Source organism: Pangasianodon hypophthalmus, chromosome 9, assembly GCF_027358585.1.
Source record: "Pangasianodon hypophthalmus isolate fPanHyp1 chromosome 9, fPanHyp1.pri, whole genome shotgun sequence".
In the NCBI taxonomy this organism is placed as follows: domain Eukaryota; kingdom Metazoa; phylum Chordata; class Actinopteri; order Siluriformes; family Pangasiidae; genus Pangasianodon; species Pangasianodon hypophthalmus.
Window position 1 is genome coordinate 21,736,262 of NC_069718.1, and position 26,245 is coordinate 21,762,506.

At 36.7% G+C, this 26,245-nt stretch overlaps 2 protein-coding genes across 3 annotated transcripts in view; both read right to left on the reverse strand.

Moving 5' to 3' along the window:
• mon2 (MON2 homolog, regulator of endosome-to-Golgi trafficking) overlaps positions 1–5,912 on the reverse strand; it is a 37,017-nt gene extending 31,105 nt beyond the window's left edge. For both annotated transcript variants that reach the window (XM_026920039.3, XM_026920036.3), the window contains exon 1: positions 5,435–5,912. In XM_026920039.3, coding sequence (XP_026775840.1) covers positions 5,435–5,545 — 111 coding nt within the window. In that variant the 5' untranslated portion in view covers positions 5,546–5,912. The remainder of the gene's footprint in view (positions 1–5,434) is intronic.
• A 1,977-nt stretch (positions 5,913–7,889) lies between these two features.
• Positions 7,890–24,844, reverse strand: slc6a13 (solute carrier family 6 member 13). The gene is made up of 15 exons (XM_026920040.3): positions 24,657–24,844; positions 21,390–21,590; positions 19,834–19,968; positions 16,221–16,361; positions 15,984–16,071; positions 15,474–15,606; positions 15,122–15,256; positions 13,526–13,629; positions 13,085–13,209; positions 12,650–12,762; positions 12,030–12,167; positions 11,670–11,772; positions 10,458–10,558; positions 10,117–10,287; positions 7,890–10,026 (listed from the first exon to the last, which is right to left on the reverse strand). Exons 1-15 carry the CDS (start codon positions 24,685–24,687, stop codon positions 9,862–9,864), a joined length of 1,884 nt encoding a protein of 627 aa, XP_026775841.1. The 5' UTR covers positions 24,688–24,844; the 3' UTR covers positions 7,890–9,861.
• Between the last annotated feature and the right edge of the window lie 1,401 nt (positions 24,845–26,245).

Here is a 26,245-nt window from a genome sequence, read left to right on the forward strand (position 1 = left end):
GTAAAATGCGAGTCTATGCGTCTCACTACGTTTGTTTAATCCTACGAGGTACTTGTGCTACCAGCATTCAAAGGGTAAAGTGGAATACCCTCTCACATGGACAGCTCAACGACAAACTACATTAAATTGTCAGATGGCAAACTTTCATTCATTGCTAGCCTGACTCTACAAAACAAGCAATAAGAGTCTATAATACAAGCATACTTTGTGACTTCATTTTGGAAATGTCCTTTTCACTGTCCCAATGCAACCAAATCATTAATACACTTAAAGGAACACCTCAAGCTTCTGTTTGTTTATGACTAGTCTTTCCAGAATTGTTAATTTTTTTTTTTTTAACCAACCTTCAATGACAGGCAGTGGGAGTCAAATATGCCTAACCTCTTGAACTGCCAGTTACTTAGCAACAAGCCATAATTGATTCACAGTACTACAAGCGCATGCTGACTTGGAGCTAATCTTCATTATGCTTTTTCATACGCTTTGGAGTTAAGAACTAAAATTACCCCTACAAGAGCCAAGCAAAACTTACTGAGGTTAAGTTCACATATATAATTTGACTTCATACAGGGGTCAAGGCTTCTCATGATGAGATTTTCACATTTTCTATATATCTTTTTACTATATGAAGTTCTGCAGGTTTTCCTGGAAGGAGTCTCGGTTGTAAGCACTTTTTAACAGTCACTGCACTTTGTAAAGTTTCTCAGCACAGGAAAGTCTACAGGACAGAGGAGTTTACGCTTTCCTGTTTCTCTGTAACATGACAGGCTGCATTTTTTTGAGATTGAGACAGAGACAGAAAGCGAGAGAGAGACAGAGAGAGAAAGACTGGAGTCAAGATTAGTTTAATAAATTAAAAATTGTAATAGCTGTCAAATCGCTGCGGTGTAAGAGGAATAACACATTACACCACCCCGGTGTGCATTAGTTTCATATAACCACACGGTCTGTCGTGTTACTCTTTACTTAACATGTGGTTAACCCCAGAAGTGAAAAGCGGGGGGCCTGCATTTAAAAGATTCCATTCTGAATCTACATACTGTTTAAAAAGCAAGTACCCTTTTTTTTATTTAATTTGCATTTGATAAACAAAATATAAAAATAATAATGACCATAAAACTATTTCTATCTTTTTAAACAAGCTTTTATTTATAGCCTACTGACTAACAAGATATAAGGAAGCAGTCATAATTGATTCAGTCATCTTCAGTAACTGCTTGATCCACATCAGGGCCACAGTGGATCTGGAGATTATTCTAGGGATACTGGGTGCAAGGTAGAAATACACTCCAGTCCATTGCAGGGCACCACACAAACACACAACCGCACACTAACTCACATCTAAATCCCATTTAGTGTTACAGCTATTGGCATGTTTTTGGTAGTTTTCTCCCTCTTGGTAGGAAACTGGGGAACTCAAAGGAAACCCATGTAGACATGCGGAGAACATGCAAAACTTTGCACAGACAACCTGAGCTCTGGGACCCGGAACTGTAATGCCACAACCCGTGTTTAATAAAAAAAAATTGTTTTATTTTTAAAAAGTGCAAGGTGCTCAATTACTCTGTTGTCCAGCTCATTTTGTAAGCACACTGGTGGAGGGTGTGATAAAGGTGGGGGAGAAACACCTTAACAGCGGCATGTACTCACAGGCCCACAGGTTGCCAGACGGTTGGTGATGTAAAAAACTCAGAGGGTTGAGGGAAGATATACCCAGGGAGGGTTTGGGAGGTGATTGCAATACTGAGCAACAGAACAGTTCATAGTTAACTCACAGACAGCACAGCAGTGATAGACAACATGGCTAGCAATCTAATAAGGGAACCCAACTCAAGCTATTGGCCACAGAGTTCCAAATGGCTCCAAAAAGCCATTTGGCTTGCTGTGTAGAGAGGAAAGGAGATGACAGGAGTCTATCACCAGCTTTAAAGAACAGGTTATGGTTAGATAACTCCAACCGTGTAGTCTCAAGCTGTTACACAGATCACTCCAAAGTGCAGTGTCTGATATTTTCCAGGTGAGGAGGGTACGATGACCATATGACACTGGTATTTATTTGTTCAATTTGTGACTGTATTGAAGGTCTCGGCATGTGTGCACAATAAGGTAGCTAAGTGATTCTCATCGCTGCTGGCAGTTAGGAGGGGTGAGATAGAACTGCCTACTCCTGAGACTTTATTTAGTCCCAGTGCACACAGCAAACTTGCACACCATGACAGAGTTGCTCTCTGCATCATCATACTCCCAGACTTGACGTTTCTTTTTCATGTTTCTTCCTTGACTTCATGTGGACGTACACTACCTGGCCAAAAGTTTGTGGACTCCTGATCATCACATCCATATGTGCTTGTTGAACATCCCATTCCAGATTTAGCTCCCCTTTGCTGTTATAATAACCTCCACTTTTCTAGGAAGGCTTTCCTCTAGATTTTGGCCTGGGGTGCAGTCAGTGTTCCAGTTCATCCCAAAAGTGTTCAGTGGAGCGAGGTCAGGGTTCTGTGCAGGCCACTCGAAGTTCCTTACCTTGGCATACCATGTCTTCATGGGCCTCACATCGTGCACAGCGGCACTGTCACTGTTATTGGGCCCTTTAATTTCAGTGAAGGGAAACTATAATGCTATAGCAAGACAAAGATATTCTATACAACTGTGCGAAAACACATATACACACACATATTTACTTAACTGTACTATATTACTTCGCCGAAAATATTTTTGCAATGTGTGTGTGTGTATGTATGTATGTATGTATGTACGTGTGTGTGTGTGTGTGTGTGTGTGTGTGTATATATATATATATATATATATACACATACATATATATACACATACACACACACAATAGATATTACAGTATGTTAAATTCCACAATAAGTGAAATGTCTGAGACACAATTTAAAGCTTCATGAAAGTTCACATAATTTTCCCATATGTACAAGTTTATAACTTTACCTGCTTGATATTTTTTTCAATACAATAAACATTGACAGACTAAGCTGATATTTTTGGCATGACTAAAATATCCTCCACTCACTACTTAGCCATATTACCAAATGACAGCTGTGGCCAGAAAGTCAGAGATTTACATTGTGAATAATTAACAAGTCAGGTGTGTAAATTAACACAGATGGTTGAGGAGCATTTGTAAATAGTCACACTTGCAGTGTTAAATTGAACCCAACAGCTCAAAGTAGTCTCGTGAAAAACAGATCATTTCTTAGCATCATAATCAGATCAAAACTTCTTTATCTTTAAAGCAACTGAACCTCAAAGTAAGAGGCAAAACATCATATGAGATACTCTTACAGTTAAACAGCCATCAGATGTAGATCTTGGATTAAGGTCCCCAGAACCGTTTGGCTTGAGAACCGTTTGATTTTCCTTTTGAACCAGGAAATCAGAGTAATGCCGTGTTGATTTACACAGCCAATAGCATTGAGATCCACCACACTCCTGCTGAATCAAGACAAACCTGACATTAGCTTAGGAAAGTAGCTGAATATGGAGAACCGTGAAGAGTTTAGCGAAAGCCTTTTTTGAATTGTTTAGGATTTTTCACTTCATCCAGGCCTGTTGACTTTGAGAAGGGCTATGTCATAGGCGACGAGATGCTATCTGTGTTGGGAGTTATGCCAAACTCGTCTACCCGAGGTCGACCATCAGAGCGCCAAAGATCATAAAGAACCGCAGGGTTGTCACCTTGAGGCATCTATACAGCACACTTATAGCTAAAGGGTTAGGGTCAGTTAAATATTACACTAATTGATAAAATGATATTACTTTCCCTTACTGGTGGAGAAGCCTCACCAGCGTATAAAGAAGGAATTGCATTATTGGTCAGTCAAAGGTAGAAAGACATTCAAGCATATCTGCAAACTTGCAAAATTCCACCCTCTTCGAAATAAATAAAATTCAACCAATTGTTTCCTCAACTAAAGGATAGTTGGAGAAGGGAATAGTGTGCATGAAGACACACAGCCACAAAAACACTGACAAACCATGTTTGCTGCTGACAACCTGCTACTGTAGAGCAAGACCCGTTCCTTGGGGCGGGGCATAAACTTTCTAGAGAGTATTTAATTGGATGAACACAAGAGGTGAGTCATTTAAAAAAAAAAAAAAAAAAAAAAGTTAATTTTTTTTACCCAGAAGTGACGAACTATAAATTAAAAATGCTGTTTTTTTTGTTGTTGTTGTTTGTTTGTTTGTTTTTCCCCCTATTTATAACTATGGTATTGGTGTTCATAACACTAAGGGACAGGCACAAAAAGCTCTCGAATGCCAAATTTGATTTCAAGGGTACATTAGCACACAATTATAAGTGTTTTATTTATTTATTATTATTATTATTATAATTATTACAGACAGAATGAATGAATGTTGTTGCTGTGGTGTGGTGGGTTGAAATGTCTAGCAGGGCCCTAAAGCCCCTGCTGACTTAATTAGTCTGTAATAAACAAACAAGTTTATTAGAAAAAGAAAAACAAGAGAAGAACAAGTGTTTCACTTTTAGATCTGTATACATATTATAAATGACCTAGAAACACAACAACACTGATCTACACTCCGGGGCAAAAAAAAAAAAAAGAAAAAAAAAAAATGGGCCAAGCCCAAAATGGCAAATATTACGCTTTTAATGGTCTTAACAACAAATGACTGGTCAGACAATGAGCAAGAATGAAACAAATGCACTCCTGAGAGCTCCTGTGCCTCCATTTGCTCGTTTACTTTTGCTGTTTGGGGAAAAGCTCGAAACAGGGAAATTCACTTATATAGTCTTCTTGTACACAAAGGTAAAATCATGATAATGATTCGAATGTTTGATGTAAAATTCAAACTAACGCATGTCTGGGTGTAGAAAATTTTCCAAAAAATATCTTCTGGAATGTTTTTTTTTCTTAAAAGATTAGTCATTATTTGGTTATCTGCCACTAAGGCAACCCATCAAGGGCCACAAGGCTTAAACATGTAAAGACACCAAAGGAAAAGCTTCCATACTAACTTCCTTTATCCGGGGCGGACTTCACACTAGGCAAAGGCAGGCACCTGCCCAGTTTGGGCCCCTGGAAGCCAAGGGCCCCCTAAAAATGCAAATTATATATATTTTTAATTATTCATGCTAAATTAAATGTAATAAAAATTTAAATATTGGTGTTAAAACACTGAAATGAGGGTTCCATTGCTATATTTATTTTGCCTTCAAATCACTTAAATCTGCCCCTGGCTTTATCTATTTGTTTCATTCTTGCTTATTTTCTGACCAATGAGTTGTTGTTAAGACCATTAAAAGCTTAATATTTGTTTTTTTTGCCCAGGAGTGTACTCTTTAGTGTCACACCAGACGGCTGTTTGGACACCTTGTCAAAGCCCAGGACTGAAGTGAAAGCCATGAACTAGTCTGACGGCTGGAGATGGTCCTGTCATGAGCTCTTACCTCTTTCACAGGAGGGAATTTTTTCTTGCATTCCATGGACAGAGAGCGCAGGTCTGTCTGCATGTTGTCCAGCAATTTCCTCACCGCTTCAGGGCTCGAAGTGGTCGACATTTTCCTTTCTCTGTCTTGCAGCAAAACCGTAACGAAAAGCAGTGCAGTTCCTAATTCCTAAAATGGCCTAAATCTTCTCTGCCGTCGAAAACTCTACGAGCCAACACACAAACGTCCATTGACACAAATGTTCTCACTGCCTGTGTCGAGAATCGATGACATAACGGACATCCATTTCTCTTCACCGAGAACCTTCTCTATCAGCCACAGCGGCCAGGATCATCTTCACAACACCGCAACACTCCGGGGTTAACGACAGCTGCTTTATTTGCTAATTTCGGTCTCAACTTTGCTGTTTTCTGCTTTCTCCATGGCAAGACCGAGGCTTCCGATCCCACAATGCCTGTGTGAATACTGACACGTCACATCGACTTCCGTAAACAGAGCCTGCAGTCTGGGGAGAAAAATTGCAGCGTCTCCTGGCGGCCGCTAAACAACCAATAACGAGCTGTGGCCAGGATTATTAGTCAAACTCTCTGGAGCTGAAAGAAATTTCCTTTGGATGGGACTGGCCCTCTGTAGCTGTAGACATTTCTGCTTAATAAGTGCACTTCTTAGTCAGCTCTTAGTTTCCCTACTCAATACACAGCCCTCAACTTACAGACCACTAGGGTGGTGTCATGGCAAATACTTCTGCAAATCAGAATAAGAAAATGAGTTACAAAGACAAGGGGTTCCAAAAATCTATAGACTTTATTGAATCAAACAACAAAGTCGAGACGGTCTGCAGAGCATCTGATTTACATAATCGTGGCCCATGGTTTTATACAATTCTAAAACAATGATCTCATCTGATGGAGTTTTCTCTTCTGTCTTTTAATCACACATCTGCCTCTCGCCCCAATTATTTTACTGTCCCCTTATCTTAGTTTTAACCGTGGCGAGAGTTCAGTCAGTTTATGTTTCAAAAACAACATTAGCTTTAACCTTTAAAACACCACCTACAAGGTTACACCAGTCTGTTCTCACAGAAACGTCCATGCAGGATCACAGGCCCAAAGTCACCCTTCCAAATGCACCAGAAATGGTACAGTGTGGTATATAAATGAAGCTCTGAAAGTTAATACATTAGGTGGTTTAAGGTCACTTTTCAATACTGTTGCATAGATACTGATTGATATAATACTGATTAACAAATGATATTGATATGGATAACAGGAAATTCCTCCATAGTGGTAATTTCAGACAGTACACTAGGGCTTAATCAAACAGGATCATTAGCATTAACTGTAAAATAAATTCCCCCTCTATACAGACAATGAACACAATCCAACTGTTCAAATATTAGGCTCATATATTAAATGAGTACAGTAGTATTTTGGTTATTTATTGGAGCCAAACACACTACAATGCTCAAAAATTTGTGGACACCTGACCATCACACCCATATGTAGTTCTTCCCCAAACCTTTTCCACGTAGTTGCAAGCACAAAATTGTAGAGAATTTCTTAAGTTCTTCACTCCAACCTTCACACACCATATCTTCACGGAGCTCGCTTTGTGCACAGGGGCATTGTTATGCTGGAACAGGTTTGGGTCTCTTAGTTCCAGTGAAGGGAAATTGTACTGTTCCAGCATAACAATGCCCCTGTGCACAAAGTGAGCTCCATGAAGACATGGTTTGCCAAGTTTGGAGTGAAGAACTTGAGTGATCTGCACAGAGCCCTGACCTCAACCCCACTGAACACCTTTGGAATGAACTGGAACACCGACTGCACACCAGGCCTCCTCGCACCACATCAGTGCCTGGCCTAACTACTCTTGTAGCGGAATGATCACAAATCCCCACAGCCACGTTCCAAAAATCTAGTGGAAAGCCTTCCCAGAAGAGTGGAGGATTTTATAACAGCAAATGGGGAATAAATCTGGAATGGGATGTTCAACAATGTGGGTGTGGTGGTCAGGTATCCACAAACTGGCCATATAATATATTTGAATGTGGAGAATAAACTGACAGAACACATTAGGTCCAATTATTTATACAGTAGTTATTTAGTTTAAACTCATTCAGTTCAGTTGACCTGTCAAAAGGCTAATAACTATAAAAACTCAGTAATAAATGTAGCAATTTTAATAAGTGGGTTCCACCACTGTGATTTCCACCACTGTAATGTGTGTGCGTGTGTGTGTGTGTAAGGTGAGTATGTCTAATCTTTTATTTTTCCCCCTCACTTTCTTTCCTCATACATTATACCTTGCAGTGCCACTCTTAAAAATAGCACAAGGAAACAAAAAAGAAAACTGCAAAGCAGTTACATGCATTCAGTTTCCTCAAGCTCTGACTTCACTCTGCAGTACATTACAGTAACAACAGGGAGTCAAATAAGGAATTAAATGGATTTAATTGGGGTACTTCAGGCTCATTAACAGGAAATGGAATATACAAAATGTAAATGTGATGTAAATATAACCATTCTGTACACATTATATACATGTAGACTGGGCATGCTTCATCATGCGTCATCACATTTCAAAAAGAATAGTAAAAGTGTAAAAGTATAAACACAGAATACTGAATAATTAGACAACCAATTAGCTAAATTGTTGCATTTCCATACAAAAACCCAATATACTTAAATTTTTATCTGAAATCTATCATCCTAATGATAATGACAGATAACACTACACAACAGTATAAGATACTGATAATACAAATACTGAATGAAAAGAGGAATTATAAAATTATAGTACAGGGTATCCCACAACAAACAGTGATTTAACATTTAAGTAAAAAAGCATTCACTTCAGATCTTTTCACCAGAAAATAGCAGAAAATCCTACACAGATCTGCAGTAATTCTTGCACACAATATCAACAACTGTTTGCTTAATAAAGTTGCCCATAGACCACAATAAAGGTATTATTATTATTATTATTATTATTATTATTATTATTATTATTATTTCAGAGTATGCACCTTATTTTTTTTGAAGAATTGGGTCTTAGAATTAATAGTTTACTTAATAATTAAAAGTTCATTAATAAATTAATAATTAATTAGTGTCTGGTTTGTTCAGTTTACAACTTTCTCATGTAGTAAGATTTCACTAGTATTACTGATTACAATTACCACAACATATTTAATGTCCTAAAGTGGACTGCACTGTATTGTGTAAATCTGTATTACTGGGAAAAGGATATGCAAATTGAAAATGAAATTATGACTGGCCATTTGGGTAATTTCTGCCCATTCCTGCACAATAGTGTCAGTGAATTTCATTGTGTTTCTATGTTCCATTTGAAATATCATAAACCTTGTTATTGGTGCTGTCCTTTTTACTCCTACAGTGTAGTGAATTCCAATTATAAAGACAGATACAATACAATTACAATACAAATTTCTTTGAATGTTACATGCAATGACAATAAAAGTATTCAATTCAATTCAATTCAGATTGCGTAGTGGTGAAACATGTAATAATAATAAAACACAGCCACACATACCTAGACCTATGTTAATTTGACAAAAAATATGTGTAAAATATCTGTAAAAAGGATCAACATTTTTGGAAGGTTATATTATATAATATATTTAATACAAAATCTTGTCATTTTATGACACAATTTGTAGCTGATACTTGTCTATTTTACTACAAATTTTAGGAACAACCAAATATGTTAAACATCCAGACTCCAAAATAAGATACATCTAACAAAAAAAAATATATGTAAAATGTTGAACCACATTCAGTCTTTGTCCATAATTCAGTGCCCCTCATCCCACAGCCCAGAATTAAATCTAAAAGTTTTAGGGAATCTTTATTCATTCAACCATCTTCAGTAACTGATTTATCCTGGTCAGGTTTGCAGTGGATCCAGTGACAATCCAGGGAACACTGTGCACGAGGTGGGGACACACCTGAATGGGACACCAGCCCATTACGGGACACCATGCACACAAGCATTCCCACACTTTTTCACACCTAGGGTAATTTAACATAGCCAATTCACCTACTGTCATGTTTTTGAAGGTGCAAGGAAAAACCAGTGAACCTGGAGCCCACAGAAACCCACACGAACTAGGCAACCGTTAATGGTTAAAAATTGCACAGTTTTTGATGGTGAAAAATTTCGCTGCTTACTAACAGGAAAATGGCCCACACGACTGGAAAAAATAGATGTCAGTGAAAAAGGTGCCCATAGAGGGCGTTATAGCGTTTTCTAAGATCCAAAGTACATTATGAAAGGATTTCACTTCCCCTCTGTTTGGTGCTATTTGGCTGTCATCAGCAGTGTGAGGTATTAATGTAAGCGTTCCAAGGACCACTTTTATAGAAACATAAAGTGCTCCATAGTGTCTCTTGCCATTAAGGAATTCAGCATTGCGATTCCTTCTCGCTGACAGGAAAGTATCCATCCTTGGTAGAAGCTCTTCCCCGGGGAAGACCTTCTCCATCAGCAGCAAAGAGAACCTGTAGTTTCTCCTGCTCCTGTCGTGTTATGGGCAGATCAGGGGATGGTGTGGTCAGCTCATGGAATCTCTAAGGATAGAAAGATGGAAAGAAGTAGTAGAAGAAATAAAAACAAATTCTGGCATTGTGGTATCTTGCATGTTGTAATAGTGTTCCCACCTCTCTTAGTGTTCCTTTGGCAGTGCCCATCTTATACATAATCCACAGAGGGATACAGACCATGGACGACAAAGCCAGAAGCCAGCCCACTGCGTAACCCCACCATGGATACACATACTCATTGTTGTACTTTAGTGGAGTATACTTGATCAAAGAGAAAGCAAATGTGCCCTAAAGAGACGAATATATTAATGACAAATAAATGCAAGTGGCTTAAATCTAAGTAAATTATGGTGAATAAAGAGTAGCAAGTAACAACGTATGGTGGTATATTGTAATAGATAAATTTGGAATTAAAAAATAAATAACAGACATATCAGGTACAAATTAGAGAAACTTACAAAACAGGTGGCTGGAGTCAGGAATAACCAGCAGTACTTAATGTAAGGTCCAGGTCGATAACCAATCATGTCCTCAATATTGTCGTAAAAACGATCAGCACCTAAAAATGATTTTCAGACTATAATATTAATAACATGTCTATAAGATCAGACTATATATAACATGGAACATGTTACCTTTTTATTTGGGCTCTTTATTGTGCACAATTGAGGAGAGGTTTAAAAGAAACTAGCCTTACATTTCATCAAATGTTAAAAGTGTTAAAATAATAATAGTTTGCATATTATGGCTAGCATAACGTCAGGCCAAAAGCTTGGTAAGTTTATGACCATGTGTCACTGTAAATACACTTTTTGTAAAACTGTGAATTATAAAATCAAGTTAAATGAGTAAAAGCAGTGAAACTTTTACTAGTTGGAAAAAAAAACCAAAAACCTGCAGCCACACCAAAGCTTTGTGGATAAAATTGGACATCGCTGCTCTAAGTGTACACCTACAAGATAATCACCAAACAGTACTAGACTCCAGCTTTCCTGGATGGGAATTAGGGAACCCTGTTGTATACTTTCAAAGTCAGAGTGTCAGACTCTGACACCCATTACCTAAAATTCGGGTGGACTTTGCTCAGTTATCACTCAGTTATCAAGTCTTAAACTAATTACTAGGCCCTTTGTGGTTTGTATTCAGTGTGTCTGTACTGTACTGTACTGGTTTGATACTGCTGTGCTAGGTGTGTCTGAAACCTGGCAACTATTATGTGTTCATATGTGTTCATATTGATGAATATAATTATTTATTTTGAGAACTTTCCAAACTTTTAATGGTTAGGTCCATATGAAAGCATAATTAATCCAACATGGCATTGTTACTTATCAATCTGCATTGTGTACAACTGAGGAAAGTGAACACAGTGAGACACAATGCTGACTATTCTCACTTCATATTTTCATGTTGTTCAGGTCGTCCAGTTAATGCATTTATAATGGACCAGTAGTATGGCAGATCCCATTCTGTAACACTGATCATATCGCTTTGGGGGGCTACACTTAAAAAATATACATCAAGAAGGTACCAGTAAACTTATTTACACAGTTATCAGTAATTCTTAGAGTGGCCTAGCATTTTAACATGAAAGATAGTCAGAAAATGCAAAGTAAACTAAAAAATTAAAAGAGAAAATGTGATAGAAATATTTGTCAACAAATTCTTACCATATATCCAGGCAATGCAAATAGTCTCAAAAATACCAACAAAGAGGAGGCACATCCCACTGGCTGCATAGTAGTCAAACAGCTGGAAGACATACATTCCACCCTACGCATGTGTGAGAGAGAGAGAGAGAGAGAGAGAGAGAGAGAGAGAGTGATAGGACCTTGACATTTTTTTTCCTCTCTTTATTTAATATTTTTCATCTTGGCTACCAGCCCACATCTTGGCTGGACTAACAAATGTGTCCTTTTTATATGCCGGGGTCTTATAATGTCATGTTTGTTTACATGGTATATATGGTGCAGTGCAATTGTTTGAGTTTTCTAGCCACTAAATATACATTTGCACTGTCAGTGGCCTACCTCTGTCAGCATGATCAATCCCATGAGAAAGGAGAAGAAGGCCACAGCAAGGATGAGGAGTTCTCGACGGTTTTTACGACGGAACACTGATGGGTACATGTCAACTACCGCTGTCACCAGACTCTCCACACAGACAAACTGGGAGACAATTAAAATCAAAACAATGGCTAATGAATGGTTTAGGAAAATGTTCCTATTAATCCAGTATTCCAAATGTAATAAATGTTCTAGTATTAATCCTTCATGCACTGGAAGATCATAGCATTACAGTTGGATGAGGAAAAAAAGGTAAAACTCATAACCTCCAAAAACTACTCTACATTCCTGAATAGGTTAGTACTATTTTTGACAATTAGGAAAATGTACTCTTTATAACAACATATTGATAACTATACAGATGCTTTTATGTTATTTAGTGGATATTCAATAATGATTTTGTCAGTAGGTTCTCATGATTAATGTTGTCTACTGCTGAAAGTCGTGAAATTACGTAAGCTAATTATTGCTGTCGACTATACTTAATGCAGTAGTCTATAATTAAAGGAGAAGTCATTGCAACAATAGAGCATACACAAGCCACTATTTTTCACATTCAACAGCTGATTACATTTGTGTTTTACCTGACTGTCCAGGCCGAGCAGCACAATCATAATGAAGAAGAAACAGGCCCACAGAGGAGAGAAAGGCATCATGGAAACGGCACGTGGATAAGCAATAAAAGCCAATCCAGGGCCTGGAACATAAATGAACAGTTTTTACACAAATTAACACATCATGTACTGTTACCACGGATTTTGCAGATAATACACACACTGGAGCATACTTATGTTCTTATGGGTCATGACCCTGAGTGACAGAGTTTATTGTCTGTTACATATTTTGCCAATTATGCTCTTCTGTTTCATTTATGTATGCTAGCACCCAGCACTCACTGTGTTCATGTTGCATGTAATTGTTGGAATTTAGTTGAAAATACATTTTCAGCATATAATTTTCAGACCATGTTTATATTAAAGATCCCAGAAAAAGACCACTATTTGAAAGGCAGTACATACCTGATTCTGCTACCTCTGAAATAGGGACGTTCTGCTCGAAAGACATGAAACCCAGGATAGAAAAAATAGCAAATCCAGCTACAAAACTTGTACCACTGTTCAGGAAGCATAAAGCCACGCAATCTCTGTGGGTAAAGAAAAAAAGACCAGCAAACCTACAGAGGCATAGTTGCTTTAAAATAAAAATCATCTTCTAACAGATTTGGGTGCGTAATAAAAGTTACTTTTGACATCACAGTTACTTTTTGTTAATTATACTTGAGTACCTTCTTGGCCTGATACTTCCACTTTTTACTATTCATACTTCCACAGATTTATATGTATCCATATTTGTCTATATTTAAGTATAATTCCCTGTGTAGGTATGTTTGTGTGTAATATGCAACATACCTAACATATTTTATGTTGGAATGAATTATGTCATTCTTTCAATGGTCTCACCTGTAGCAGTTGTTGTTGTATTTATTGTAGCTGCCCAGTGCTGTCAAGCAGCCCACACAGATAGCATAAGAGAAGAAGATTTGCGTTCCTGCATCCATCCATACCTGGGAAAGATCAGAGGAATGAGAACTCAAGTAATCTATAGGATTTAGTACTCAATTGTAACTCAAATCACTTCACTGTGAAAGACATTTGTAGTAGCATCATTAGCCAAAAAGGTAATATTACTAAACTGGAAAGATAGAACTAAAATGACTTGCGCTGGCTTAAACTTTCAACAGAACAAACAACATTAGAAAAATTTATAGAGGCTACTATAAACAGAAGCAAATTATATCTGAATGACAATCACCCTAGTTTTAACACATTACACTATTGCACTGTAGGACATTTGTATGCACATCTCCATTAAATGTCCTGTCTCAATGTTTCTTTACCTCACATTGTCCTATAATATGTTCCACAATTTGTTGCATTTTTGTGTTCCACTTTTATCTTTAACCATTTCATGGAAAAAGTTGCGTTACGTTCCTCAGTGTTTTCAGTTTTGCACCTCATTTTACAGACATGCCAACTTCACTGCCACTTTGCCCAGTCAAACAAATTGCACTGTCTTACAACCTCACATAATATCAGAGACAGGTGGGTATATTCAGAGTCATTTAGGAATCTAATCTTTAGTGAGTTTGACCCCATTTACACTAGATTGTTATTATATATGGATAGGGATTATACACATCACACAGAATGCAGGTTTATTTGATCATTTAAACTTTAGAAAGTCTGAGATAGCATGCAAAATTGCAATGTTGTATGCTGCAGGTCATTTCTGCATAAGGCATGAAAATAAGGAACAACAAGGGAAGGTGGGGGTTAAATATTGTATAAGCTGATTTTCATATTACACGCAACACAACAATCAGATTTTAATCTGGCTAAATGGAAATGGATTTTGACTACAAGTGTAACTGCATGTGGATAAAAATGTATTCAGGATACTGTATAAACTTTAATAATTATATGAATAGTGAGATATCAACATACTGTATGTATTTTAAACAAATTTAATTTCTTTACCACAATTAAGATACTGCAAATATTTAAGCAAATAAAACATAAATACTGAATTGGTATGTCCTTTTGCTCAGAAAAACACTTCCCTGTTTTTCTTCCCATGGGGGAACCCTCATTTTGTAACAGATGGGGAAACTGGAGCAGAGGTCAAAGTGCACAGCAGGACACTCCAGAGAGATGAAACAAACAATGTTTTCATGCAGGGTGACCAGCTTTAGGGCACATTAAACACCTGGCCAATCCTCTCCAACATAGACGTGAAAGAAAACTCTGTATGCTACTCTTTTCCCCCGAGAAGGCCTTAGAAGAGCTCAGCTTCATGTGTGGTTAAGGACTGAAAAACAGTCCATAAGATAACAAAAGAAGTGCCTTTGTGTGATCCGAGTCTTTTCTTGTTGTAAAACGGTTATACAACCTTTGCGAATTCTGACTGTAGCAGCTTTAAAGAACGTATGTATACAACATTGCAGCATGTGGCTTAAAGCAGGTTTAAAATCATGTTATCTGACTGGAGCTGAATACCTGTGGGTCTGCCAGACGTCCCAGGTCAGGGTAAAGATAGAACTGAATGCCTCGTGATGCCCCTGGCAAAGTAATCCCTCTGATTAGCAGAATCAGCAGCATAACATACGGGAAGGTAGCAGTGAAATAAACAACCTGCGAAGTCACAGTTACATAGGAATTAATGCTTTAATGCTTTAATGCGTTAATGCTCATCTCTGTTCACAACATGACATGAATTTTCCATTGTCCTAACTCGTCTTTTTTTCATTAATAGCAATGCAACAGTGCAGGGAAAGTTTCCCTTTTCAACAATGTTGGTAAAGTTTCCTCTTTTTTCTACAGATATTCAACCCCATCATCTTCAGCTCACCTTGCCAGTGGACTTGACACCCTTCCAAATGCAGAAGTAACAAAGGATCCAGGCAAGAAGCAGACAGAGGGCCATGTCCCAGTGCAGCTCTCCAATCTCCTCGATACCTGAGGAGATCCGCAAGACTCTTCTCCTGAACATGCACAACGGAGAAATTATAAAGTTCAAATGGGGCAGAGTCAGCATTAAAGGTCTTTTTTTTTTTTAGAATTATATTATAACAGAATTATCCTATTATGTGGGTACATCTGATTCCCCTGCCTTGTACATATAGGATTCTCAGTATACACAAGAACATGGGACATAGTCTTAACATTCTCTTGGGAAACTGCAACATGCAATTCACAAGGCCAGAAATAGCAAATGAATAGCCCTGATTAAGCATGGCAATAACAGCCATTATGTTCTAAACACACAACTAAAGTTTTTATTTAAACTATTTTGAGCAATAAACTCAGTACCCTGTTTAGCCTTAAACACAGACAGAGCTCAAAACACTAATATACTTACTCCCAAAATTCAATAACTGGGGAAGTTGCATTCTCCAGATGACTTTGGTCGATAGAATTATTTCTTCGTTGAAATTCCATGCAAGAATCTAAACAATATAATTTGCTATTAGCAACAATCTGAGGAAGATGCAATCTTAACAGTTCTTTTGAATTACTAGATTTTACACGGTTGCATACAATGGTACATGATTAGAAGTCAAATAAGGGATGATAAATAAATTCGAAATCAGCACACCTGTGTTCCAGGTGTTGTTGCAGGAGGACCACGGCAGGTCCCAAGAGAAGGAGAAGGACAGATAAAAGATTCCCCAGGCCAAAACGATTATGTAATAAATATTCAACAAGGCTACTATGACTTGGGTGGCATAACCAATGCCTGTAGTTAAAAAAGAGAAAGTAGTATTAGGTATTGAGCAATTTGTATAGCATAGAATTAGTAAACCATTCGTTTTCCTTATGACCACCATTTCATTACATTGTAGCACCTCAAGGTTTCCAGAGGGTTATGTGTAAGGTTACAAAACAATGTCCTGAAAATGTGCTGGAATAAACGAATATCAAAATACTCTCAGAAAACTGCTCACCTTATCAAAAAGCACCTGTGTTAACTGTCCAACAAGTAAAGATATTGCAGAAATATAATGCCCAGAAAACATTGTGCTTACCGAACTGTTAGCTGGAATACTGTAGAACAATTTATACCATCCCCAAGACCTCACTTTGGCATATTAGTGCAATGTTTATCCCCAACTACAGCAAAAGAATGCAAGGCAACATATTTTGTTTGTCTGAGAATTTCATCAGTGGTAGCCAGACTAATATTTGTGCTGTATGTGCAGTGTGCTCTTGCGTTTCTGGTTAAAACAAACAACGTGGTCTAGGAGCTCCTTAAAATTAAACCACTAAAGATAAAAATGATACCATTCTATTAAAAAAAAAAAAGAAAGAAAGAAAAAAAAAACTTTGGTGGAAATGTATATGACCTTATTTCATTTTCTTTCAGATAACCAACTATTTATATTGGACAGTACATGCACCTGTTTCTGAGACTGAGGATGAAAAGAAGTCTGTCCTAACTGAGTTTCATGATAACCCTGGTAACTACCGACAACCGTCACTGTGTAAAAGAAAACAGAGACAGGCCTATTGCTGGATACTTCTGGCCAAAAAATGTACTCATAATATGATTTGGATCTGTTGTATATGTGCCAAGTATTAATGGAATATTAAACCTAAAACTTTGTACTAAACTCTTGTATTAATAATTTAGTTATTGTTATTTAATGTAGTGTACATGTGGATGGACCAATGGATCATGAGAGTTTAAATGGTTAAATCAGGGAGGAAAACATTTCATTTTCAAAATTTTCATGCTCCCTTAAATATCTGAGACATGAAGCAACTTTATTTCTATCTAAATGTCTGTCTAAGTGAGAAAATATCCTATTCACAGCACAGGAGCCAAGTTTGAGATACATAAATATATATATATATATATATATATATATATATATATATATATATATATATATATATATATATATATATATTGGCATAACTAAGTTAATTCATTTGGACAACAGTCTATATATATATGTATATATATATATATATATATATATATATATATATATATATATAGACTGTTGTCCAAATGAATTAACTTAGTTAGTTTAAGGTTATAACTGAATTAAACATAAGATATAAAGAAGCTTGTGAATAAACTCAAAACAGACCTTCCAAATGAGATGTGATTTCTGTATAACACAATCACCAAAAGAGCAAATAGTATCCATAACAGAATACTTTCTTTTTCTTTTTCAGATACAACTTGACTGGATAAAACTGATGAATTAATTTGTAGAACACCTATACACAGGGGATATTGTAAAAAAAAAAAAAAAAAAAATTCAATAACACATAATATGTAGAACAGAGATTACAAATTCTCCAAAACATTAATTTTTATAGATATGCAACAAATAGAGAGGAGAGAGACTTTAACCTTTAAAAGAAGCCTTTGTTAGGAGAATTACCACACAAATCCTCTTTTAGTAAATGCTATGTTTTATTGGTTTAAAAACTCTGAATAGAAATAGAATATTGTTATTAAACCAGATTTATTATGGTTAGTCCAACTAACTGGATAGCCTTATTGGTAGTTTTGATATGTTGTAATTGTAAACAAAAATATTGAAAATCACCCACTTTAGAGAATTTCTACTCATGTTATAGCAATATTTGATAATTGTATTTTGATAATTTTATTTTCTTACATTTTATTTTATCTGTATAAGTCTGAAAGCTACACATTATTATTATTATTAGTAGTAGTAGTAGTAGTAATAGTATACAGTGCGAAATGTAAAGGAAATAGGAATATTAAAATCCAGTTATAGTATGCAATCAAAGGAATACACTGTATACACTGTATCGCAAGCAGACTTATCTGGACTATTTTAATGACATGCAAGAAAGTGTGTGTATATGCAGGTTACATGAATAAAAAGTGTGAATATATGCATAATATAACAATAACCATTGAGCCCTGAATTAATATATTGCTTAAAGACATTTTAAACTGCTTTCTTCAATGAATAATGCATTTTGTTAGACTGTGATTAGTAATAGAGTAGTAATAGAATAGTAATACGGTACATAATTATTAATGGTTATTGATGAGTATTAGAGGTGAATTCAGGGTATGAGATTTCTTGTCTCCAAAATTTCTTGTTTACTTCTAATGCAATCAGACATGATAAGTACATATATGTCCAGAGATTCATGAGTTATTCAATAAACACAATTTGGCATTTATTATGCTTTAAACTTTTAAATGAAGTTTACATACTGTTTATTTATAGATCTAGACACAATATAGCATGAAAGTTGTATTTTATAGTGTTTACAGTGGGAAACCACAGCAAATGCAAAAATATGCTCTATACCACAGCACGTGACTGGTGAACAATGACCTTCTGCATGTTTTCTCCTTCAAGCATTTCAATCTCTGCATTAGCTGTTTATTTAATCTCCTGCATGTTTTTAAATGATATAACATTATGCACAATGTAACATTATTGCATTAAATGTAGTAATTTGAATTAAAAGCCGTGCAATAACAGTGCCAAAGCAGCAAAGCTTCTGCAGTATCAGCACCAGCCAATGTATCTGTCTTAGTTTTCAGTAGCAATGCTTACACCAGTATTGCTGGAATTTGTTATAAATTACAGCAAATGTTACTAATATTGTAATATCACAGTGTTGCTGAATTCTCAGTTCTGATTGGTCAGCAGGTGTTGATTAATTTTCTATTGTAGCAAGTCATTCAAAGGTATTCAAATCAAACGTTTATATTAAAGCGCTCCACAATCTAAGCAATCTAAGCTTAATAATAAACATTATTTAACATAGAAAAATGTCTAATCATTGATATGGTGACGTTTTCTGTTAGGAGACATTTATGTAACAGTTATGGAAGAAGTCTCGTGCGTCAGTGCTTTGTAAAGGTCAGTAAAGTCTTCAGGACAGAAGACTTTGTGCTTTCTGGTGTCCTGGAGATGAAAAGCAGTGTTTTTTTTTTGTTTTGTTTTTTTCTTGTCTTACTAACTGGTGAGGCAGGTGAGGAACTTGTTTGTCTCACGGTTATGGTGTCTTAAGGAGGTCCTTTGGATAAATTATTTTACCAGTGAGCAAGATAGTATGCCTCAACCTACAGACAAGCTGACTGACTAAGCCCTGCATTTTCTGGTAGAGCAATACCCCAGACATCAGATTTACTTCATGATTCTAAAACACAAAAAAGGAATTAATGAGCCATGATATGTCTTTCTATGTGCTGTTCTAACCTTCAAACAGTGGGCTGATTTTCCTCCAGCAGGTAACTCCTCCCTCACTGGTGTACTGACCCAGTGCTGTCTCAAGAAAGAACACAGGGATTCCACAAGTGGCAAGGAAGATTAGGTATGGGATGAAGAAAGCACCTGTGTGGTACACAGACAGAAGAAAAGTTAACACAAAGCCAGAGAAGTGAATAGAGGCAGGTGGTAACATTCAGCATGATATAGGAATTATTACAGTAGAGAGGGAACACTAAGACCTTGTTGGTAATTGTTTTATTTAGATATATGGAACTAATATTTTCCCAGAGCCCCAAGATGTCTGTCTTCCATGGACACATGCCACTGACTTATCAAACAACATCTGTGACTAAGTGAGAAAGCTGTGTTTTCAAGAACTCAGCAGATCAAGAGGTCAATTTTGCAGCCACCTGGCAAACATAAAAACAACTCATAGATTCTCGGTCAAGTTAGAAAAGCTGTAATGCTGTAATGCTGTAATTGTCATAATTAAAGGCAAAACATTTCTCACTTTCACTGTTTATATCCATCTAATCAGTGAAAGTGAGAAATGTTTTACCTTTAATTATGACACAAAAGTTATTTATTATAATAGCCTATATCTATTAGAATATCTAGTAGAAACAGATATTACAAAACAGAGGAAAAATGAAATAATACCTTACTCAAGTTATAAAATTCATTTCATTTTTTAATTTGTACAAAGAGAGAATGTCATAAAGCAGATTTACAGAAATACAGATTTGATAATGACAGATAATGAGCAAGCCAAAAGTGATGGTGCCAAGGAAAATTTCCCTTTTCTGAAAACTATATATATAACTATAAAATAGGTTCTGGAAATTTTAGGTTGATAATAAATGACCTTTATTGGTCAAGGTAACGATGGGTAGTAAAAGTAGGTAGCAGAGCATTCCTCTGTGTCATTAAACTGAGCTGGTTTTTATTGCTAAGCTGGGCATAAGCATGAGAATGTCATTTAGTTAAAAATCCATCAACAGACAAATTTATAATAAATACCAAAAAGCATTCCTTCAACACAGGGAAGTTAAGGCAACATATACAAGCTTGCAATATATGTTTGGTTTTAGTTTTACAAGCAACAATACTGCATTTCATAAAACTGCAGCGAGTACTTCTTGAACAATCAAATGTATTGCTGAACCAGTCCCTTAGCTGAAGAAAAAAATGTTTGCGAACAGTCTGGTCACACTAATGGAAATACTTCGTTAAAAAAAAAAAAAGGCTGATCATACTAATACACGTATGTATGTCTGAAAATGAATGGTCTCACATAATTGTTCAGTTTTTTCCTGATGGAGTGGAAAAGTTTATGAGCAGTATTTTTTTTTCCATTTTTACAGTAATTATTGAACCACTTTTTAAATTAAATTATGTGCAATATTGTTAATGTCGCCGCTATTGTAATGTTGAGCTCAGAAATGAAATTCTAAGAAGGCACAAAAACTTCAGTCTAGTACAAAGCAAATGAGAACAACCATGGACAAATGTCTAAATCTACTTTCTGTACTTTCTAGGCTTACCTCCTCCATTTTTATAACAGAGGTAGGGGAAGCGCCACACATTGCCTAGTCCAATAATTTCTCCAGCTACAGAGAGCACAAACTCCAGTTTATTGCTCCACTGGCCTCTGTCCTTCATCTTCTCATCAGTGTTTGGCACAATGTCCAGTGGTCGATTCAAGCCATTGGATGGATCCATTTTGACCCTGATGTTCTTTTCTCCTGGGACAAAGCACAAACATTTCATGGAAAAGACAGAACAAGAAAAAAGCAAAAGAGAAGTATGTTGACTACTTTAGTCTTCTGAGTAAAGGGATTAAGATAAACAGCTTTCCTCTTTCTGAGAGATCTTGAATGTCCATCATGTCATGCAAAATTAGTAAGATTCTCTGATTTTACATCTTCTTGGGTACACAAAGACTATTACATACAAGATACTGGTATCTTTGTGACCTTTGGAACCTGTGTTTTGGTGCTCTGCACTCCTCACAGTGCAAGGGTAGGACCGTTGAGCAGCATAAATAAAGTAGCACAAAGTGACCAGGATTCTGGTGAAAAAAGTAATTCCAGTAAGAACCAAGTGCAACACCCAAAGTCAGCAGCATTGTTTGCTCATTTGGCCAACAACATGCAGCAATTACAATAGGTCATATACTGTAGGTCCTTAGTGGATCGTAGGGTAATGTCTTTTAGAATAATGCTTGATCCATTTCATAACAGGACAGAAGTTGAGAGACCCTGACATACTTCATTCTTGGCTACATGCAATGGGTCCTCCACCCTTATCGCATATGCATACAATGCTTGTAAGGTTTATTAAAAAAGTAACTTAATGTGTACCACAACTGCATACAATTTTTTTTTCAATTTTTTCATAATCATCTACACTTGCTTTTTTATGATTGTCTTGAAGGCTTGTTTAAGGCTTTACTTCCCAGGTTATTACTCAACACATCATACAATTACACTATTTTAGCATATTATTCAGTACCTAGTATCAATCAGTCAGGGACTGTTATCAACAACACCATGAAGACATTTCCCATATAACACCATTAGAGTAAGAGTATATAACTACAAACCAGTGGACTGTTTTGGAAAAGAAAATGCCTTGGGTAAATGAGTGTGTTGTATTGGTTGTTGTTAATGATCATAATCTGTGCTCAAGATGCGAGTTTAGTTATTAATTCATGCTCAGTATTTTGCATAACGAGGTCTTAAACGTGTTTATTGTGAATGACATATTGTATATGAGTGACTATGCTTTTTACAAGTGTCTACTTTGATCTTTATTATGCAAATAACAGGACCATAATAAATTCCTCATATGTGTTCCTTTAAAAGAAGTGTTACTGACATCTAAAAAAGCTGTCTTAGTCCACATGTTTGACGAGGACAATGTAGATTTGGACAAAACAGATTATTTGACACAGATGTTTTATGAAGGTTTTGTCCTTAATAATGTCATTATTATTAATTATGTGTATAAGGGGATTTTAGATGTTACATTACTGCAAATATCACATGCCTATATCATTGTGTTGGGCTGAACTCACACAAGCCATAGTGACTGACTACAGAATTGAGGGATATGGTCCTGACCCAGCACAGGCATGATGAAAGAGCGCTCTCTGTCCCACAAACAGAATACTCTCTGACTGTGCTCACTCCTGTCAGCTTACATTAACAGCTTCAAGCTTTCCATGCCACTCAGACCCTACAGAGTCCTGGCTTGGCCAAAGAGAAAGAAAAATTTCTCTAGAAACTGAATCTAACAAATTAACAAACAGATTGGATAATAAGAGGCTACTCCAAGGCCCGCACACGAAAGGTCCAATGCACAGGGGTCTGAGCAAAGCACATTCCAGACCTCCGTCTCTCTCCCCAGGGGTGATAGAGATAACTGTTCCCTTGACATAGTCGAGGTTTCAAACAACAAACGATGATGGCATCCTGCAGTGCCAAAAGCCTTGAGAATGTGCTCTGTCTCTTTCCTTCTCTCTCTCTCTCTCTGGAGCAGAGAGGCAGACAGCCAGCACCAACTCACCCTCCATCCACTGCAGCTGAGCGCTGAAAAGGCAGGGGGTGGGGAGTAAAGACTCTAGTTTTAACAAGGAACTTGTGGGAATGAAGGGTTGGCATTGAGTATTGAGCAGAATAGGCCCGAGGGCTGGAGGTCTTTGTGTTTGGGGAGAAACCTCAGTGCCAGGGAGTTTGATCACAGTTTACCTTGGTTTTCACAGGCTCATGGGACTGACAAAATGGCATGATTACCAAGCAGTGAAAATTCACATCAAGTCCGCAGAAAAACGAGACATAAGATGTGGTCTTTGCCGACTAGGTATGACTTATTCAGAAACAGAATAGCTCTATTTTTGGAAGTGGCTGCAGGATGACATAATATTGGTCAGTCTGTCCTAGAGTTATGAGGTTGTAGAATAAATATTTACTGGACAGAAAAAGTACTACCAAATACTTGCAGTAAAAAAAAGATACAGTTAAATTCCAACACTGCAGATACTTAATGATATAAATATGATATAAGCTTACACTGTATTAATGTAAGAAATGTTTTGTATAGTTGTATAGTTTACATACAACGAAAGGGTGATACAAACCTTCAGACTTTTTCTAAAAAAAACATGCTCAATTAGTCCTAATATTAAAATAAAAATAATGAAATCTAATGTGATATGAGTTAAATGAGTGAAATCACAGACATATTTAATATATTAGTAACCATTTTCAGTCAGCATGGACATAAGGTAAAAACTTTTTAGTTAGCTTCATTTCTTTAAATAGCACAATAAAATTCATACTTGTTCAATACATTACGTAGGTAAGATAATAATTCCAACGGAACCAGTGGAATTGTCAAAAACTATCAATAAACAACATGTTTCTATACTGATTTACTAAAGTGATTATACGTTTACAACTAGCATACCTGACCAAGTCCTGACCAATATTTTACCAATTTGGTGCTCTACTGAGTCTTTTTAGATTCTTTTTAGCTCACACTCAAGGTCTAGGTAAAGGCAGAAAATTTATAGCAATCAGTACTTAAAAAAAGTTTAAAAAAAAACTATTCAAGGTAAACCCTTGAAATTATCAGCTAACATTTATAACAGTAGTATTCTCAATACACATGAAGAACAAACAAACAAATAACACTGGACCCTAAAGTCCTACTTGTCTAGATTTAAGTACTTGCCATGTAGGATAATAGAGATAATATGTATAATTAATGATAAAATTGTTCCCAAACACACAGCAGACTCCACTCACCTGTCATTGGATTGGAGCGTAATGTATTCATCAACTCAGCGATATGACCAGTAAATTTGAAGATTTGATTATTTAATGTGAGTGGAGGTACAGGAGGGATCCTGGTCCATCTCACCACTCAGCCCTCAATGAAGCGTTACCAACTCCTCCCCCTAATTTCTTCCTCTTTCATTCATGAAACAGCACATTGGAGGCTTGTGGAGCCTATGAGAGTGACAGAAGGATTACATAACTTTTTGCCCTCCCGCTCGGCCCACAAAATGTCTCTGGCATTATCAAGAAACCAACGACTGAGAAGAATATGGCACAGGGTCAGAAGACCACCACGGCCAGACCTCACTGCCTGAACCAGCATTGAAACATTGCTAAAAGACCACTTGAATAAAGAATTGGCTAAAGTGTTAAAAAGGCTTTTTCAATAGTCTGCTGAATTTAAAATGATAATAATAAACAATAAATATCACACGACATACATACCTCTGATGTATATTACAAATTGCAGCCTTGGCTGGCTAAAGATTTTCATATAGAAAGCAAATCAATTGATATACTTTTGCAAATTATCTATGATCAATTAAGAATCCTCCATTCTGCTCCTATAGGAGAACTCTGTAATGAAAATAAAAAGTAAAATAAAAAAGAAAAATAAAAGTGGTAAAAGGAGCACTTAGCCAATCAGATTTTGTTCTCCAAGAGGAGAGCTCTGGCTCTCAGGCCCTCAGAAGAGAATCCCACAGTACTTTAAATTAAAGTCTAAAGTGCCTTTTCATCTTGATAGTTATCATTAAATAAATAAAAGGAATGATCTAAGAAAAATAAAACTCTGGGATTTTGCAGGATCAGGATTATGGTTTTGGTTCATACAATCCAGCTGCTGGATTAGCAACTGGTTCAGTCTCAGTGACAGTGAAAAATGTGCATTTGCGGCCACTCCTCCTCTCTACCACCACTTACAGGTGTGTTTAAAAAGCAGCTGTGTCACTATATTCCAGCTTCTGATTTATCCTAAATTCCAATTTTATTTCTCTGACCCAATATACTTGTTCTCTCTAGGAAAGAGATATGATTCAAAAAGGTAGACACCGTAATGGTTAGGTAGATGCCTCTAGTTATTAAAGACCCTCCTTTTTCGTATGCTAATTGTGTCAGTTATACCTGTGCAACCACACAACTGTTGCATGTAAGTGGACCTGTAAGGCTCTTATTTCCATGTCCCAATCACCCTAGAACAGAATTTGCAATACGTACAGTTGTCATGCAAGTCATCCTTCCCTTTCTCCTTTTCGCCTTGTACATGTTGGACCACATGCACACAGTCTGGAGCTATCTGCTTAGCTTGTGACTACGATGGGACTACAGGTATCCTGTCCTCCAGACCTGGTGATAGCCTCCTCTCATGTATTCTATCTCAATCAAGGCCAGACAGACCAGAAGTCTCACACCCAACCAGGCTTACTCATACAGCCATAACAAATTTTGGGAATTTTTTGACTTTCACTGTGGCATGGTTGTTGGTGCCAGACAGGCTGGTTTGAGTATTTCAGAAACAGGTGAGTCAATTCAATTCAATATAATTCAATTTGATTCAA

Coding starts and splice junctions, on each gene's coding strand:
- slc6a13 (XM_026920040.3), bottom strand. CDS start 24,687: ATGAATACATTACGCTCCAATCCAATGACAG. Junction 13,630..15,121: donor GACGTCTGGCAGACCCACAG/GTATTCAGCTCC, acceptor GATCTTTCCCAG/GTATGGATGGATGCAGGAAC. Junction 11,773..12,029: donor GATTGATCATGCTGACAGAG/GTAGGCCACTGA, acceptor ACACATGCGTAG/GGTGGAATGTATGTCTTCCA.